This window comes from Phalacrocorax carbo, chromosome 19 (assembly GCF_963921805.1).
Source record: "Phalacrocorax carbo chromosome 19, bPhaCar2.1, whole genome shotgun sequence".
Classification (NCBI taxonomy): Eukaryota; Metazoa; Chordata; class Aves; order Suliformes; family Phalacrocoracidae; genus Phalacrocorax; species Phalacrocorax carbo.
Window position 1 is genome coordinate 6,750,765 of NC_087531.1, and position 18,936 is coordinate 6,769,700.

The 18,936-nt window shown below is 44.9% G+C and overlaps 1 protein-coding gene across 12 annotated transcripts in view; it reads right to left on the reverse strand.

The window, feature by feature from the left end:
• The window catches only part of DOT1L (DOT1 like histone lysine methyltransferase), a 100,720-nt gene that overhangs the window by 19,215 nt on the left and 62,569 nt on the right, over positions 1 to 18,936 (reverse strand). For all 12 annotated transcript variants that reach the window (XM_064469534.1, XM_064469536.1, XM_064469532.1 and 9 more), the window contains exons 11-21: positions 15,053 to 15,159; positions 13,998 to 14,039; positions 9,927 to 10,010; positions 8,951 to 9,185; positions 8,399 to 8,512; positions 6,868 to 6,959; positions 3,669 to 3,770; positions 2,935 to 3,072; positions 2,206 to 2,331; positions 901 to 1,382; positions 523 to 646 (exon numbers count right to left, since the gene is read on the reverse strand). In XM_064469534.1, coding sequence (XP_064325604.1) covers positions 523 to 646; positions 901 to 1,382; positions 2,206 to 2,331; positions 2,935 to 3,072; positions 3,669 to 3,770; positions 6,868 to 6,959; positions 8,399 to 8,512; positions 8,951 to 9,185; positions 9,927 to 10,010; positions 13,998 to 14,039; positions 15,053 to 15,159 — 1,646 coding nt within the window. The remainder of the gene's footprint in view (positions 1 to 522; positions 647 to 900; positions 1,383 to 2,205; positions 2,332 to 2,934; positions 3,073 to 3,668; positions 3,771 to 6,867; positions 6,960 to 8,398; positions 8,513 to 8,950; positions 9,186 to 9,926; positions 10,011 to 13,997; positions 14,040 to 15,052; positions 15,160 to 18,936) is intronic.

The following is an 18,936-nucleotide window of genomic DNA, read 5'->3' on the forward strand; positions in this document are numbered from 1 at the left end:
GCTCATTTCCTAGTGTCTTTGTTAGAGCTCTGTGAAAAGCACTCGTGACAGGAATTCACATCTTGAGGCCCTCTGTGCGCAGAAGGTGTAGTAGCCAGGAATATTTCCATGGTAACCTCCTACTGGAGGGCACCTGCTTACTCTGAAATGAGCACCAATATGATTCATGGTTGGACCAATTCTGTGGACAATTTTTTGTGATTTTTATTTTTTTAACTATGAAAGGGTTTACTTTTCAAGTTCAAGTAGACACACCCCAGATCAAAAAGAAGTCCTACTGCATTATTGGCACAGTTCACGTGCAAACCAGTAACTCACAGGTAAGCACGTCTTTCATGAGCACAGTATTCTCTTCCTCTAGCCAGCTCCTTTTTGTTGTATCACACCTACTGTATTTTGTGTTATTTTCCATGCCAAGCTGACCACAGAAAAGAGCATACCTGCATTCCCTAGTTTGGCCAACTTTTTCTTTCTTCTAGCGGGTGTAACATCTCTGCACTGGAGCACCAGCAGATCTCTTACCTTCTCGCCTGCACCTGGTAAGGCCGCTGGGGAAGAGGGCCGAGTTTCCTGAGGACTCAGCTTTATGCTGTTTGAAATACCAGGGCTTGGATATGTAAGGCCATTCTCTTTGACATGGTCAGCTCTGGAACAGAAACATATGGTTGTTAGAATACAAAAGCTAATGACTTCTCCTTTGCAAGGAATTCCCGTACCAAACTCAAGGCACCCTACCGCCTTATTTACCTGTCAACTGCTGGTTTTCCCAACACAACACTTACAAGTGTATAAAGCTCCACTTAAAAAAATATTTTTCCACAGTCCAAATAAACCACTGTTATTAAAAACAAGCAACAGTATTAGCCCTCCTTTCCCACCCTAGGAAATGATCACTCTCACCTCTGTATCTCATTAATTGTTGCTTTTCCATTGACTGCATGGTCTTGATTCAAGTGTCTCCTCAGTGCTATTTTAGCTGGGGAAAACCTGGTATAATCAGGTAAGGACAAGCTTGTCATCTTGTCTGTCCTCTGTCTGCTGCTGTGATTGGGGGTACACGGGACTATTTCTTGGTCCAGGTGAGAGGTCGTGTACTGAGGGGTGTTCTGCTTGGAAGAGGGCCTGCTAAAAGTGTTATGAATTTCATAGGGAGTAGCATGGCCGTTCATGGACAGTTCAGGGCTCATGCCATTGATATGGGGCATAGGAAACTTAGAGCATTCAAGCTCCAGCTGGAACTTGCTGTGATCAGCCTCAGGATCACGGCTCAAATGGGTTTTATTGCGTAGCTGTACTGACAGTGACTCATCAGATGGTGTGTACGATTTCAGCTGCATGAGCTCTTGCTGTCTTTGACTTTTCTCAAGTTCCACAATGCTGATCTTGAAATGAAGATAAGGACAATGATTAAAGACCATATTTAACAAGACTATCACATCATGGAGTTTTGCCTTGATATGCTTCTCAGGAAAAGTGGCCCCATTTCTGGGAACAATGCAGAACAATTGACCTACAATTTGAGAAATAAATTTCAACATGCTGCTCTGAGCTTGAGACCAAAAGGCGCAGATAAGGGGAATGGCTCAGAAACTCTTAGAAAGCACCTTTCAGATCTTGAAAGCAAACATAAAGTATCTCCAACTCATAGAGAGAGTATGGAGTAACTCGATACATTGAAGGAAACAGTCACTCCATGTCAAATCATCCAGCAAAAGGCTGGATTAGCTCTACTGATAATCTCACAGGGAAAGAAAAGTTACTCAGTCACAGAAATTTAATTTCTTTTCACTATGGTAAGTGACATTCTGTGGGAACTGATTCCTAAATCAAGACATCAGAGCACACAGACAACATTATCATGAAGCCACATATTACACAAACAAGCAGGATCTTTTCCACCAGGTCATGCTTTTAAATTATATTTCATGATAAACCATGATTCCTTCTTCCACAGCATTTCCAAAGGATCAGGTCATAGCATCTCATTCCCTTAAAAGTTACCCACATCCTTATTCTTCAAGTTTACTAAAACCCTCTAATAATTAGATTAGCCTCTGGGGGAAGTACAGGGGAAGAAAGGTGGGAAAAGAAAAACAGCCACCTAGCTTATCCTTTAACACCATATTTAGTCAAATACCCTTAACTGGCCCATTGCCTAAGAGCTACTCCAATTTGGTAACTCTAGATTTGTCTCTTGCTCTCTACCTGCAATTCCAAACAGTGCTTTTGTTTCTCAGAAATCTGATTCTTCAACGCCTGCTTCTCTTTCAGCAAGTTCTCCAGTGACAATGTTGACCAATCCAGCTTCAGTTCTTCACACCGTGCCTTAAGCTGCGAAGACGCAGGATAAACAGATCAAAAGACAACTTTCACCACTTCACACCACCCAAGGTGCAAGCTGAAGGCCATGCACCTTTCAAATGGATATGTGCAAGAAGCTGCTTAGCCCACTGAAAACTCCTCTCAGCTTAAGCCAAATGCCACTGAAATGGTCCTGTGGTCACCACATAATGTGGCAGGAGGTGGCCTGGTTCTTTCTAAAAACAGTGTTATCACCCAGCCTTCCTTAACCATTTCCATGTCCAGGTTTCCCCCTCACTACCTTAACAGTTTGAGTTACCAAAGATGAACAACACGAGAGTTATGGCTACCACAAAGCAAGCACTGTACAAACTTCTTGGCCAGCGAGATCCAGATTCAGCAACAAGTGCACATACAGGTGCACAGCTGCTTACGGGACACAGCTGAGGCCAGAGTCAACTGTCACCTCAGCATTTCCCCCCGTCATTCTTCTGTTAGAGGAGCTACAGCAGCTGGATGATTTTTCATTTGTTAAGATACCCTGAAGCCAAGGGCAGCCCTCAGCTCACGACCTGCTCTCCTTACATAAGCAGGAGCATCACCCCGCTACTCAGACACAAGCATTGTACACACCAGCTGTAAGCTCTGGTTCCTGAGTTCGCTGTTATCCTTCTCCAGCTGTTTTGTCTGTTCTTTCAGTTGCTGATTGTGAGCAGAGATTTCCTTCTGAGCCTGAATCAGGTCATTGTATGTCAGAGCTTTAACTCCCAACTACAAGATGAAGGGCGAGAAGGAAAGAGATCATACAATAAGGTCTTGACACCCTAATTCCAGACGACTGTCACATTCAAAAGTGGCATTCAGGAGATCCACAGAACTTATGCAGCTCAGAGGAATTCCCCCAGCACTCTCCAAGGCACTTTGTCATTGCTAGGGAATAACAAGGAAGGACAAAAAGCACCTCACTTGGAGCTGCTGTTCCAGCAATTCAACTTTAAAACTGGCATTTAGTTTCTTGCCAGCCAAAAGAACACTGTTTTTGTAAAGAGCCACCACATTTCCTTCTGTGCTTCTGAATTTGCATTAGCAACACGGTTTGTTCAACCAGCAGGGGATGTATCCTTTACTAAAATACCACAGTGTCTGTGGTCTGTCTCCCCCTTCCCTTAGATACAGAGTGGCACACAATTTCAGCAATGAAGATAAAACCTAACCAGAGTGATACAGATTCCACATTATTTAGCATGATCTGCTGCAAAATGGAGGCTGAAGGCCTGAGATTACTCTGGTCCGATTTGTTTTTATCAAAACTGTTTGCATGCAGATAGCTGACAAGATGGCTAACGCTTCCACCAGACCAGGGCTACCTCATCAAGTTTCTGCTGAAAAAGACGTTTGATTTCCTCTTTCTGTGCCTGGCAGTGGGTAAATAACTGCTGTGCTGTCCCCAGTAGCTGAGCATTCTTTTCCTGAAAGAGAGAAGAGTAAGAAAATACACTTTTAGCACCAACTGCAGCATGGTCCACCTTAGTAAGATGTTTACACCTCATTTGTATAGCAAGTTAGGAGGGAATCTGAGCTCAGACGGGAGATGTATGAACTGTTCCAGCTCTGTCTCAGACTTCTGTGAGCCTCTGTTTGTTAGTATTCAACACTTGGTGAAGTTAAGTAAGCTGAAAGGGCCTTTTTCTGCTACGTGGTAAAATATAATCAGGACAGTCTTAAAAAACTCGTTTTCATCTGCCTAATGCATTGTAAAGAAATAGTAATAATCACATCCTACAGAGCAGAAACGGAATTGGAAAAGATTATCTGTAATCCAAAATCTGTTACTAAACTGGGAACAGAATCTAAATCTCTGGAGCCCCAATTCAGAGTTTTCCTACATAATATTCATGGAAGACACAGAGTAAATGAAAACACACTGTGGGGGAGGTAGGAGGAAAGTCATAAATAAGCCAAACCACTTGTACTTCTAATGCCAAAATGACTTCGGTGGGCCACCCTACCCTTCCACGCGCCAAACACTTCCTGCCCATAACACTCTTAACTAGGTACTTGCTTACGAGTTTCATGGTCACGCACTATGTGAGCAACAAAGGGCAAGGACAGGACTGCCTAAGGAGTCTCATTTATTCAGTTCCCTCTCATGCCAACAGCTTGGGAAAACCGTTGAGTCACTGCAATGCTAAACGGACTGCCATAGGTGATGCTGAAAATCATTTATGTTTTCAACATCAGTCATTTCATTCAGCCTTTGCCAGCAGTGGAGGAGCTGACAGCTCCATCTAAGGGTAATCTGGTGAACTAGCAGCTCACAGCACCTTGATTATTTTAAAATCATATCACAGAAATGTTTTGCTTGTACTTGAAAAACCTTTGTGTAAGAGGGAATTATTAAAAAGAATATTCAACAGCACCTCATCAGCAAAGTTCTGCTTCTGCTTTCGTGAAGTTTACCTTGCCATGCCCTCAGTGTAACACTCCATTAAAAAAATATTTTCATACTGAATTCCTCATTTTAATGTCTTAAAGTATGAAACGGCTGTCAGACACCAACACAAAGCAATTACTTTTCCACACTCAATTTATACTTTCAGTGTACAGCACAACACTTGCACACTATCCTTTCTCATGCTATTTTCTGTGCAAGGAGGTAAATTAACTTGATGCTGACTTTCCTGACAAGCACAGAACAAGCAGAAAAATATGCTTCTTAAGGAAAAAGTTGAAAATTCAAAATGCTGTTTGACTGTGAAAACAAATGGAAACAACTGCAGAAAAGAGGTTTGCATGAACACCACATCAGCATCAACCAATTCTCAGTAACGAATAGGGTGGCACAAGTTAGCCTCTCCCCTCTGGAAAATGAGATCCCATTATGGAAAACCCCACAAAACAATGCTACAGCTTCGTGCTGACACCTTCATAAAGAGCACAGAGCAAAGGAAAGCTTCCACAGGGGCTACCAAAAGCTAGAATTGGCCAGAAGTTAAAGACGACTGTTGAGCTCTATGGGGAAAGCTTCCTCCATAGAAGCAGCAAGCACAGTCTCTCTCATCAGGGCTAATTTATAAAGCAATTAAATTATTCATTAATTGAGGCGAGGCAAAGTATACAGGAAGAAGAGGTGTTTAGCCAATAAATCTCCACCCTCTGCTGGAGAGATGGCTCTATAGCAGAGGAAAATGACAGACTTGACAGCTGCAGGGTTTTCTTCACCTTTCCGTGTATTTCAACCCATGACTCTACATTTACACTTGGCCCACCAGTGTAATCTGTGCTGGATTTGGCTGAGAAGGGGTTAATTCTCCTCACCGTGGGGGGGCGGCTGCCTTTCCAGCTTCCCGCGCTCTGCCGAGGGGCGGGGGGGGGGGGGCTGGGAGGGGCGGGGCCATGGTGGGGGCGGCTGACCCCGACTGGCCAATGGCAGGTTCATTCCGTACCACGTGACACCATGACCCGTATGGGGGGGGGAATGATGATGATGACAGCGCGGGAGTGGCGCGGCGTTGTGTGCGGTTTGTTTCGGCGGTTTGTTCCCCCCCCCCCCCCGGGGCTTTGCGCCTCTCGTTGTTCTCCTTTACATTGCATTTCTGTTGTTTCTTTTAATTTTAATGATTAAACTGTTCTTATCCCAACCCACGAGCGTTACCCTCCTGATTCTCTCCCCCATCTACCGGTGGGGCAGTGAGCGAGCGGCTGTGTGGGGCTGAGCTGCCGCTAAACCACGACATAATCTTAACACATTAAGGTTATCAATACTAAGGATGCTTCATTAAGTGTTTGAAGTCAGTGATGACAGTTTGTCTTCTTTAATCCCATACTTCAATTTGTTACAAGTTTAATGAACCATCCTCATGCTAGAGTATTCCATTCGTTTAGACTTTCCTATGGTGGGAAAAGAATAGGGTGTCAAAATCCAGAAAATTCAGCTCCAAGGAATTAGTATCTGTGTGTTTTTCAAGACAGGCCTCAAAGGTGCTACAATCTTTAGCTAGACTGAGGAAAACTTAATTATCTAAGATCAGTTTGACTAGCAGCTCGCAGGATGCACCCATGCAGGGAAGCCCCTCTAAGTGGGGGGCAGGCAAGTATTCAGGCAGTGCATGCTGCTGGAGAAGTTGATCATCACCTCTTGTTCCTGTGACTCAGGAGGCATTTAGAGAAGAGAAGTAGCTGCCAATCCCAAATGGGAGAAAACAATATGAGGCAAGATGGTGTCTTGAACCCTAGGTACACACAGCTTCATATCAAAATAGAGGAAAAACCAGAAATATTGAAGTAAGACTTATTAGGTAGAGGGACATCAGAGAGAGGAGGGAAGGTGCGTCTCTCCCAGTTTGAAGCTGGGAAATTTAAGCACACACAGACTGACCAAGTTCACAGTAAAAGCCCCAGGTACTTTGATTCAGCCTAAGCATTACTCTGTTAGAGTTTTTACAATTGGCCTGGTGCAGCACTGGTGTTAACTGTACACAATTCCCATCTCCAGCATTTTTTCCCCACTTCTAAGGCATCTGGTAGCCTGCTAATTTTGTTTAGAAATGCTAAAATGAGACCTACCTTTTCCTGCTCCAGTAACTGTTGCAGACTTGCTTTATACTGAGGAGTTTTCATATATGCCATGAACTGCATGTACTGGATCTTAAACGAGTCTGCAAAATAAGGAAGGAGATGATACATTTAAAGTGAGAGAAAGTGCAACGGTCCTATTTACCCCTATTTGCTCCCCAACACTTCTCTCCCCTTTGCTCTCTCTTGCTTTTTATTTGGACTGTAAGTCAGACCAAGCCATTAAAGATCAATTTAGAGCACGCTGAAAATCCATCTTCTGAACTCTTGGATCCATTAGCTACTTATAATAGGTACCCCAATGGAAGTCATGACAACGCATTCAAAAAAGCAGAGGAAGATGATAGGCGCTAATGGCATGTTTGCATGATGAAAGGGGAGTTGAACAGCTTTTAATGCACTGTAAGTAGAAATAATAAAAGAGATTAGCTGTAACGGCCAAAACCAGCCCTGAGCCCAGAGCACTCATTCTCCCAGCGTCACAAGCCAGGGCTTGCTGCACTCCTACCTCCATACAGACCGATGACAAGCTCTACACCCACATTTACTCTACCCTCCAAGGAGCACTTGCTCTTCATTGTCCTATCTCCAGTCTCCTATTATGCAATGAACCTTCCTTCAGCCCAGCCCTTACCACTGGGGCCCTTTCATCGCAAAGCCAGCCGCACAATTAAGGCCAGTCTGCTGCAATCACAGGCAGCAAAAACATGTCAAAGATGGTATACAGACTTTTGCAGCAAGATTTACTCCAGACAAGTGTCATTCTCTCTGCTCCCCCTACCTCAACCTGAAAAGTCCTTCTAACTCACTCTTTCTCTACAGGAAGAAATCAGTCATAACTGTAAAACACCACGCAAGAGAGCAAGAGTTAAGGACATCACAGATGCCCTTCATCTCTACATAGACAGGAATATTACACCAGATTCCCAGATCTTAGACTGATGCCCAATGCCAAAGGCCAGAAACAGTTGGGGGGGTAGGAACCAGAAGACCCCAAAAAACACCCTCCAAGTTTTCCCTTAAATCTCCTCTTGCATGTGGAGCATATTTTCCAACCACATCACCTTTGGACCTCAGAAACTCAGACAGCATCTCATTTACTTTGCTCTAAGTTTTGCAGAGAAAATGGAGTTGTGTTCTCCAACATTGTATCATTTAAGGATAAGAGAATGTTTTCATTTAAAATAGTTATTTCTGACTAGCCATTTCCATTTAAAGTTATTTTGGATTCCTGCTAAACCCAAGCTTATTTCCTTTTGTGCCAAGTGAGAGCTGAAACAATGTCAAAAAACAAATGCAGACCAAAACATCAACTTCAGCAGCAAGCAAAAGATACCTCTTGGTGATGCCAATAGAAGGGGGGCAGGTGGGGGAAGATGAGGGAGAAGCTATCCCCCTCTCCTGTTCAAGATAGAACTTTCCAGAGTGGCTGTCTATTAGTAGCCCTTTGATTTACCATATATTCAGAAACCTCAAAGTAGAGGTTCCCATGACAAACACAGTGACAACATTACAGTCTTACCTAGCAGCTTCTGTAGTGCAGGTGGGGTAGGTGTCACCAGTAGCTGGTTAGATGAATGCCGTTGCACTTTAGGAGGTAGTTGGTAGTATGGACTATGAGGTGACTTGTATGCATCTAAAGAGGGAAACAAAGATACCTTTCAGATTATGAAAGTCAGTGTTTCTGGCAAGTACTTTACCACGAGAAAGCATGTCATCTACAACGCAAGATCCAGTAACTTAGCTAGACCACCACACTGCAACAAATCGTTTGAAAGGACATCTACAATTTATCCTTAGAACAGCAGCAGCAAGATGAGCTACCAGCCACAGCCCAGCTCCAGCTTCTGGCCAAGTACCTACAGACAGGTTCGATCACCATCTTCTCACAGACACATACCCCCATCTCAAGGCAAGTTTCACTTTAGCAGCAAGGGAAAAATCATGACACAAAACCAAACTAAACCTAGCAATAAAAGGAAGAATGACCTCCAAGCATGCATTCAGATCCTCAGGTACTCATCCACGCTCATGTGGTGGGGGAGGCTTCTTCCACTGCCAGCCTTGAACTCACCCTGAGGAGAGGATGAAGATGTCTGTGAAACAGTTTGAGCATGCAGAAGTTCTAGTGCAGTTTGGTTCTTCTTGGTCTTGCGCTCTGTATTTGCAGTGTTCATTTTCTTGGGACGTCCTCGTTTCCTGCCTGCCATTTTCCTTCCTTTTTTACTTAGCTTTTTCTTCTGTGCTTTGGAGGGAGATGGCTTTTTAACAGAATTTGCCCCAGCCTTTTCTTCATCAGCACCAGAATCCTAAGAGATTTTTAAAAGCCAAAATCACTTTAGTCATTTCTACCTATATATGCTGCATTCCTTTTAAGCAAGCATTAATAACTTCGTTTAATAACTTTATGAAAGGAAACTGAGGCACTGTAGTTAAGTAACTTGCCAGTGAAGTAGACTTGCTTGGGATAAGAGCTGTCCCCAACACCCAAGGAGTTGTGCTCATTCTCTTCTGGACTTATTACAGAAAAGGAAATCTGTAACTGTTGTCTGAGAAAAGCTGATTATTCTCCCTGTATTGACTATACTCTTCAACTGAATTCCATTAAAAAGTCAAAGTACATTCAATACTTTACATTTTTGTGCATGAACAGTCACTGCATTTCTACCAGTATTATGCAACAGAATGAGAAAGGAAATGAGTCTTTGCAAAAGAGACTCAGCACACTTTGAACTCCATTCAGTGGGTTACGACTCAGGGAAAGCTCTGCAAGCTGGTGCTGAAAGTAAGCAAGGGTGGACAACCAGCTATTCTATTCATCTTGCAACACCTCTTTTTCCAGAATTAGTGGTGCAATTAACTCCCAAGGGCAGCTTTTTTTAAGTCACTCCATCATTTTTTGTCCACAGCAACAGCTATACCGGTTTACACGTTCAGAACACACACAGTCAAGTCTTCCCACAGAATCAGGCTTTTCCTGGCACAGATTATGAGTTCATGCACAGCTAAAGAGCAAACACATTTACGCTACAAAAATGCAGAATGTTCACCTTGTTTTCTTGAACCTTCGTTGGAGTAGTTGTGTTGCTCTTATTTTCTCTTTGTTGACGACGTCTAGCTGCCTCTTGTTCCTCCTGGATAAACGTTTTAAAAGACTTAATAATTTGCTCATAACATTTATCACTTTTTAATACAGACCACTGTGTTTCCCAGCTTAGTCTTCCACAAGAGCTAGGTCTAAGTGCTCTTATCATACAATGCCTAATTAAAAAACAACAACCTTTAATTACCAGCAAGGGAAAAAAAACCTCACCCTGCCTGAAGCAACACTCAGCGGTAAAAGGAAGATAAGTGCAAGTCACCCTTCTGCACTGCATTACCTACTATAATGGTTTGCAAATGTGCAGCCACGGGGCAAAGCAAATTAAGGCCCAACCTCCTCTTTTTTTTCTGCCTCTCCCAATCCCAACCCCCAAATCACACACTGGTGTTACAGGTTTTGGGTTGGGTTTGGGTTTTTTTTCTTAACTATTAAATATTTCAATAGCTTTATCTATATCCCCAACATTTCATGATTTGCTACATCACTTTAAAAAATCTTACATGACTTGAAATGGCAAAACCATTAATCATCATCTAATTCAACTTTAGCCAAGTCTGCAGAGAGACAAAAAACCCCAAACCACTCCACCACAAAAGCAGCAACTTTTAAGCTTGATTTTCTACTAGGCAGTAAGGACAGGAAATTTCAAAGAGCTCACTAAAAGCATTTCTTGTACCTTCCAGGTCAGGTTGAACTTGCATAAGAAAGAATTCTGGCAATTCCAACACCTCTTCAATTTAAGCAAGTTATCAACTAGACCCTATAAATGCAGATTTAAATAGCCTCACCATTAAAACCAGAAGTTCAAAAGTACAGGGATGTCACCCTGCATTTTTCCTTTTGAATCTGAGAAGTCTTTTTTCTCCCAAGTTTGAATTCAGCAGTCTGAAATAACCCAATCTCAAAGCTACCATTAGTCTGTTTTCAACACTTATTAAGCAAGTCACACTGAAAACTAACATTCACCTGAAGTTTCAAATTAAGTGGCCTCACTTAATTCTCTTACTGGGAATAGCAGCCTCATCGGTTGTTTCAGATTAATACAGCCCAGCAGAGTATTGGAAATCCTCTGGCATTTTAATTCCACATGTGATAGCACAGAGTGCAGCAGCTGACAACGCATTTCACGTCTCAAATAGCATGCCCCAAAAGTAACATCTCAGAGTGCTTTTCAGCTTCATTTTCATGCAGCTGAACACTGGGACAGATTCAAACTATCATTTCACAGAATCACAGAATGGCGGGGGCTGGAAGGGACCTCTGGAGATCATCCCGTCCCACCCCTGCTTGAGCAGGCACACCCAGAGCAGGGGCACAGGGCCGCGTCCAGGCGGGGGGTGAATGTCTCCAGGGAAGGGACCCCACAGCCTCCCTGGGCAGCCTGTGCCCCTGCTCTGGCACCCGCACAGGGAAGGGGTTTTTCCTCACATTCAGGTGGAACTTCCCGTGTTCCAGCTTGTGCCCATTGACCCTTGGCCTGTCATTGGGCACCTCTGAAAAAGAGTCCGGCCCCATCCTCCTGACACCCACCCTTCAGATATTTATAAGCATTGATGAGATCCCCCCTCAGTCTTCTCTTCTCCAGGCTGAACAAACCCAGGTCTCTCAGCCTGTCCTCATAAGGGAGATGCTCCAGGCCCCTGATCACCTTTGTAGCTCTCCACTGGACTTGCTCCAGTAGTTCCCTGTCTGTCTTGAACTGGTGGGCCCAGAACTGGACACAGCACTCCAGATGCAGCCTCACTAGGGCAGGGTAGAGGGGGGAGGATAACCTCCCTCGCCCTGCTGGCCGCACTCCTTTTAATGCACCCCAGGACACCGCTGGCCTCCTTGGGCACAAGGGCACATTGTTGGCTCAGGGTCACCTGCTGCCCCCCAGCACTGCCAGGTCCTTCTCAGCAGAGCCATTCTCCAGCAGGTCACCCCCAGCCTGTACTGGTGCGGGGGGTTGTTCCTCCCCAGGGGCAGGACCTTGCACTTGCTCTTGTTGAATTCCATGAGGTTCCCCTGGGCCCAGCTCTCCAGCCTGTCCAGGTCTCGCTGGATGGCAGCACAGCCTTCTGGCGCATCAGCCACTCCTCCCAGCTTGGTATCGTCAGCGAACTTGCTGAGGGGACGCTCTGTCCCTTCGTCCAGCTCATTGATGTATATATTGAGCAGGACTGGCCCCAGCACAGACCCCTGGGGAACACCGTGAGTTACGGGCCTCCAACCAGACTCTTCCCTGTTGATCACGACCCTCTGAGTTCTGCTGTTCAGCCAGTTCTCTGTCCACCTCACTGTCCTCTCATCCAAACCACACTGCCTAAGCTCACCTGTGAGGGTGTTATGGGAGACAGTGTCAAAAGCCTTGCTGAAGGTAAACAACATCCACAGCTCTCCCTTCATCCACCCAACAAGTCATGCCATCATAGAAGGCTACCAGATTGGTCAAGCACGATCTCCCCTTGGTGAATCCACGCTGACTACTTCTGATAACCTTCTTTGCCTCTACGTGCCTGGGGATGACCTCCAGGATGAACTGTTCCATCACCCTTCCAGGGATGGAGGTGAGGCTGACTGGCCTATAGTTTCCCAGGTCCTCCTTCTTGCCCTTTTTGTTGACTGGAGTGACACTGGCTACCCTCCAGCCCTTGGGCACCTCTCCTGTCCTCCATGACCTTTCAAAGATGATGGAGAAAGGCTTAGCGACAGCATCCGCCAGCTCCCTCAGCACTCGTGGGCCATCGGGGCCCATGGATTTGTGAGGATCCAGTTTGCCTAGGTGATCTCTGACCCAATCCTCCTCAAGCAAGGGGAAGTGCTCCTTTCTCCAGATTTTCTCTCTCTCCTCCAGGGGCTGGGATGCCTGAGGGCCAGCCTTAGCAGTGAAGACTGAAGCAAAGAAGGCATTCAGTAACTCTGCCTTCTCTGCACCCTGCATCACCAGGGCACCCACCTCATTCAGCAGCAGGCCCACGCTTTCCCCAGTCTTCCTTTTACTACTGATGTATTTGAAGAAGCCCTTATTGTTATCCTGGACATCCCTTGCCAGCTTTAGTTCCAAGTGGGCCTTGGCCTTCCTCATTGCATCTCTGCAGAGCCTGACAGCGTTCCCATATTCCTCCCAAGCGGCCGGTCCCTTTTTCCACATACTGTAAACCTCCCTCTTCCATTTGAGTTTTTCTAAAAGCTCTTTGTTCATCCATGCAGGTCTCCTGGCTCTTCTGCCTGACTTCTTCCTCACAGGGATGCACCAATCTTGAGCTTGGAGGAAGTGGTCCTTGAATATTGACCAGCTCTCTTGGACCCCTCTACCTTCTAGAGCCCCGACCCATGGGATGCCTCCAAGCAGGTCTTTGAAGAGGCCACCGTTAGCTCTCCTGAAGTTCAGGGTTGTAAACCTGCTTGTTGCCCTGCTTCTACTGCACAGGATCCTGAACTCCACCATCTCATGGTCACTGCAGCCAATGCTACCCCCAACCCTCACATCCTCAACTACACCTTCTTTGTTTGTTAGTATAAGGCCCAGCAGCACATCTCGCCTCGTTGGCTCTTCTACCACCTGTGTCAAAGCTATCCTCAGTACTCTGCAGGAACCTCCTGGATTGTACATGCCTCACCATGTTGCTTTTCCAGCAAGTATCAGGGTGGTTGAAGTCCCCCATGAGAACTAGGGCCTGTGATTGTGAGGCTACTGCCAGCTGTCTGTAGAAGGCCTCATCAAGTTCCTCTTCCTGATTTCCTTCTTTAACTTCAGTTCTTTAATGAATGAATAGTTCTTTATAGACCTCCAATGCAAGCGAAAAACACCTTGCAGCTGCCCCATTAATCCTCTATTAGAAAGTTCTTGAACATGATTGTATTAGCGCTTGATGGCATATGATGCTTCACTCCAATTAGTTCCACACCCACGTTCCTTGCTTATCAATAAAATTTGATTTTCTATCAATTATGTACATCTTTAACAAGTGACTAAATTCCTCATATTGGCTGCTCTGTTATTTTGAGTTTTCTACGGAAAATGACCGAAACTTACCCTGAGTTTTGGATTTTTGAGACTAGAAAAATAGTTTTCAAGCTGAAAATAGAAAGATAAGATAGTCATTTTCAAAGTCACGACAGATGAATACATAAGAAAAAAATCTTAGCTTAAGACAAATGCAGAACCGCAAAAATTCTGACTGTTTTTTTTCTGATAAGCTACATCAAGAAGCCACTCACATTCATTCTTTTCTGTGACACAGACACATTGTGTAGCAGGCCATAATCCAAGCCTCAAGAAGGTTTTATCATTTTCACAACTGCCTATCCTTGTTTTAAAGCTTTGTGTCATATATCTCCACCCAGCAGAAGGTTATTTTCAATGAAGCTACTTCACTCTTGTAGTCCACTAAAATATTTACCTTCACTCTAGCATATTCTTTAACAAAAGCATTATTAGATTACAGCAGACTTAGAAAAACAGTCCTACTATCATATTGCAAAAAAACTCAGTGTGCAAAGAAACTATTTCTCCACAAAAGTTTAGATTTCTACGGGGTTGTTTCTGTTTTAACTGAAAAAAAAAGTGAATGCATCAGCACTGTTATGGAGTTTTGGCTGGTTGTACAGCAACTGAAAGTTCAACTAAAATTGAGGTTTACTGCTTGAATACGGTGGAATGAAATGGTCTGTGCACCACAAAGCAAACTGAAGAATTAAAGACCCACAGAGTCTTTACTCAATGCAGAATCTATAGCACAAGATCACCATTCTGCATAGTTGCATACTCTGGAGCACAAGAAGGAATTATGCTGGTAAATCTATGCACCTTCAACGAATTAACAGACTACCACAGTACATAATTACACTGTTTGTGTAACACGCTGCACTGAAGCAGCCAGAGGCTAAGCCATGCAGTATCATCTGCACATTCAGCTGGACTGAACAGGTAACTGGGGAAGTGCACCTATTCCAATTAGGTGCACCACAGGTCTGTAAATATGCAAATGAATATGAAAACAATTCCCAAACCCAAGGATCTAAAGTAGAAATGTTGATGCCAGAGCAAGTAAAGCAGCCAGAGATTTACTGGCCTGTATTTATACTCACTATGGTTCGGTCAATAGTATGCAGGTAGTAAGAAACTGGTTTCCCGGTCCATGACACAGACCCTTTCAGTGGTGATAGCTCCACAACTCTCATTATAGTGCCAATATCTAAAGGAAGAAAGTCAAGTTAGGGAACCAAAGCTTGCTCAGTTTGCCACTCATTTCTACTCAGCTGAAACTAGCCATGGAACAGTAATGGCATATTCAAAACAAAAAGATAAATTATGTACTCAGATAGCAATCCCCTAGAAGAAAGTGCCACAGTGAGTTTAAAAAGTAATTTCTTATCCTCTTGCTACATGCACCCTACAGAAAACTTAAGAAATTTGGAGGAGCTACCTTTTATTTCTTCAGAGATAGTCAGCCATTCTAGAGTAAAATTACGTGCTAGTGCAAGCTTTTAACAAAAATGGAACTTTCCTGTGCCTCAGAGACAAATTTTACGAGATGTCCAGCGACAACACATCTGTAGTAACAGGCAGGATTTAATTAGACAGAACCAGTAACAGAATGTCATTAGATCCAACCCATGCAAACTGTAAATGTATTTGGATTGGGGACAAACATGTTTTATATTTGCAGTCTTGCCTGTATTTGTTTTGTTCCCTAGAATTAATAGGTATGGGATGTGTCTAAGCATTTCCACGGCCACTGAGTGAGTGGCATGACTGCAGAAGGAATTACGGCACACTTCTAACAAAATAGCAAATTACCCAGAAGAGCCAAAAAGCAAGGTTTAGGATTCAACAACTTCAACCACTATTTTAACCACATTTTAATACTTGTTTTTGTTTGTCCCAACCCTTTCCACATTTCCATTTATTTTTCCAGATGAAACAACTAAGGACAAAAATGGTATTGAGAAAAAAGGTTGCCTGCTTCTTAGAGCTTTATCTTTTCCACTATATTTTTAAAATATACTTTAGATCAAAACATTAGAGAGTCAGGCAAGCCACATGATTCAAATTAGATTAAGGAATAATAAAAATACCACTGAATAAAAGCATCATGAAAAACCTTGCAAGTGAAGGATACTGGCCACATTTGATGACACAAGCTCTCAGTGGATGACATTTCCCTGAAAGCGTCACATAGAACAGGCCATTAAGACAGGAACATGCCCCAGGCCTCGCACACCCCATGCATGTTTATTTCATATTGGTATTTCCCAAATACAGTATGGTCACAGAATGGGCTTAACACCTAAAATTTACTCCCACAATTGTCCCTCACTGTTTGTAGCATACAAAGACCAGTTCAGAACCCCTGAATCTGAATCCCTGGAAGAGTTTCTGTGCTGGTTTTGGCTGAGGAGGAGTTAATTCTCCTCACCATGGGGGGGCGGCTGCCTTTCCAGCTTCCTGCCTCTGCCGCGGGGGGGGGGGGGGGGGGGGGGGCGGGGAGGGGCGGGGCCATGGTGGGGGCGGCTGGCCCCGACTGGCCAATGGCAGGTTCATTCCGTACCACGTGACACCATGACCAGTATATTGAGGGGGGGCAGTGGCAGTGTGGGAGTGGTGTGGCGTTGGGTTGGCAGGTGGTGAGTGGCTGTGTTGCGTGCGGTTTCTTTCAGCAGTTTGTTCCCTTCCCTGATCCCCCAGGGCTTTGCGCCTCTCGTTGTTCTCCTTTACATTGCATTTCTGTTGTTGTTTCTTTTAATTTTCATTATTAAACTGTTCTTATCCCAACCCACGAGCGTTACCCTTCTGATTCTCTCCCCCATCTACCGGTGGGGAGTGAGCGAGCGACTGTGTGGGGCTGAGCTGCCGCTAAACCATGACAGTCTTCTTGGCGCCCAACGTGGGGCTCAAGGGTTGGAGATAACAACAGCTGCTGGTCACAGCACCATGTTGTCCTTTTTGCAGTTGGTGTTAAAGATTGGTGTTGGTTTGTTGACTCTGCTGTGTTCTGCTGTGATTAGTAAGGTTTTGCCTACAAGATTTGTTATACAAACACTGGTTTTCAGCTTTATCTGGTATTTGGGGTTTTTGCTGAAACTGTTACTGTACTTTGGATGCCACCTTGTTGAAGGAATTAGCAATTATACCTCCTCCTCGGAGAGATTTTATATGGAGGAAATACAGAATAGTACCTTTGCAACTTTCTTCTATGATGCCTGTGCCTCTGTTACAACAACCTTTTTGTATCTTGAACATCCTTGGGTGGTTAAGGTGCACTTATTGTTAGTTTTTGAGCATGTTGTTTTGGTTTTGACTAAGCAACTTAAGAATATCACCCAGAAATCTGCCCCGAGGCTTGATAGTTACGAGTGGCAGGGCATGTGGGATAGCATGGGCAAATACCTAGGGCAGTGGGCACCCCCAGTGTTTTGGAGTTTCACCCCTGAACAAGTGCAGAATCCTAAAAAATTAGTAGAATATTTGGAGAAAGTGTGTTGTTACGCTGGGAACTCCAGAGAGACACAGATCACTGCAACATGCTGGGGCCTGGCCCATGCATACCGAGCCCTGCTCAACAGTATTCAGTGCCCCCAAGGGGAAGAGAAGGTCTCTGGATTGAAATGCAAAGTGACTGGCACTGTAGACAATCCAGCCCTGACAACAGGCACTGCAGCCACTCAAACCCCCACAACAAGTACCGGAGCTGGCTCAGAAAATAAACCCGTACCAGTATCAGTTGCCCCCATACACAAGACGAAATATTGGAAGCAGATGTCAACTCTTTTAGAACGAGATGATGAAAAAGCAGGGCCGTTACGGGGAGAGGAGGAAGAAGTCAAATGAAACGGAGACCACCCAATCCCTGTCCTTGAGTGAGTTGCAAGATATGCAAAAAGATTTCAGCTGTCCTTCAGGTGAGCACATTGTGACCTGGCTGCTCCGATGCTGGGGTAATGGGGCCAGTAGCCTGGAACTAGAGGGAAAAGAAGCCAAACAACTGGGATCCCTTTCTGGGGAAGGGGGCGTTGACAAATCAATTGGGAAAAAGAACACAAACCCTCAGCCTCTGGAGGCAACTCCTGTCTGGAGTGAAGGAAAGGTATCCCTTTAAAGATGATGTCACATATCGCCCAGGAAAATGGACAACTATGGAGAAAGGCATCCAGTATCTAAGGGAATTAGCTGTGCTTGAGGTGATTTATGGTGACCTGGATGATCAATGGTCATCCAAAGATCCAGATGAAGCCGAGTGCACACGACCCATGTGGCGGAAGTTTGTACAGAGCGCACCATCTTCGCATGCAAACTTATTGGCAGTGATGTCCTGGAAAGGTGACGAGACACCAACGGTGGCAGAGGTGATTGATAGACTCTGGGATTACGAAACAAATCTCTCTTCCTCGCTCATCTCTGCTGTGGAGAAACTATCCCAAGAGGTCCAGCAACTCAAAGAAGATCTGTCCTGCTCCCCACCTCGACAGAGTAGTGTCTCAGCTGTTAGGAATAAGCGTCCTTTGGCCCAAAGAAGGGGATACACACCACGGGCCACCCTATGGTTCTACCTGCGTGACCACGGAGAGGACATGAGGAGGTGGGATGGCAAGCCTACCTCGACCCTACAGGCACGAGTACATGAACTGCAAGGAAGAACAGTCACTCGGGGAGGCTCTTCCAGGAAAGCTGCTGCTCCAGTTTCCAGCGAGCAGGTCCCCAGACAGAGGAGTAGAAGCGCAGATTTTATTTCTAAGTGTAATAGAGGGACTCCTGATTCACATTTACAGGAAGTGAGTTGTGACTGCCATGATCAGGACTAGAGGGGCCCTGCCTCCAGCCGGGTGGAGGAAAGGGATAACCGGGCTTACTGGACTGTGTGGATCCGATGGCCTGGCACGTCCGACCCACAGGAGTATAAAGCTTTAGTGGACACTGGCGCACAGTGCACCTTAATGCCATCAAACTATATAGGGGCAGAACCCATCAGCAT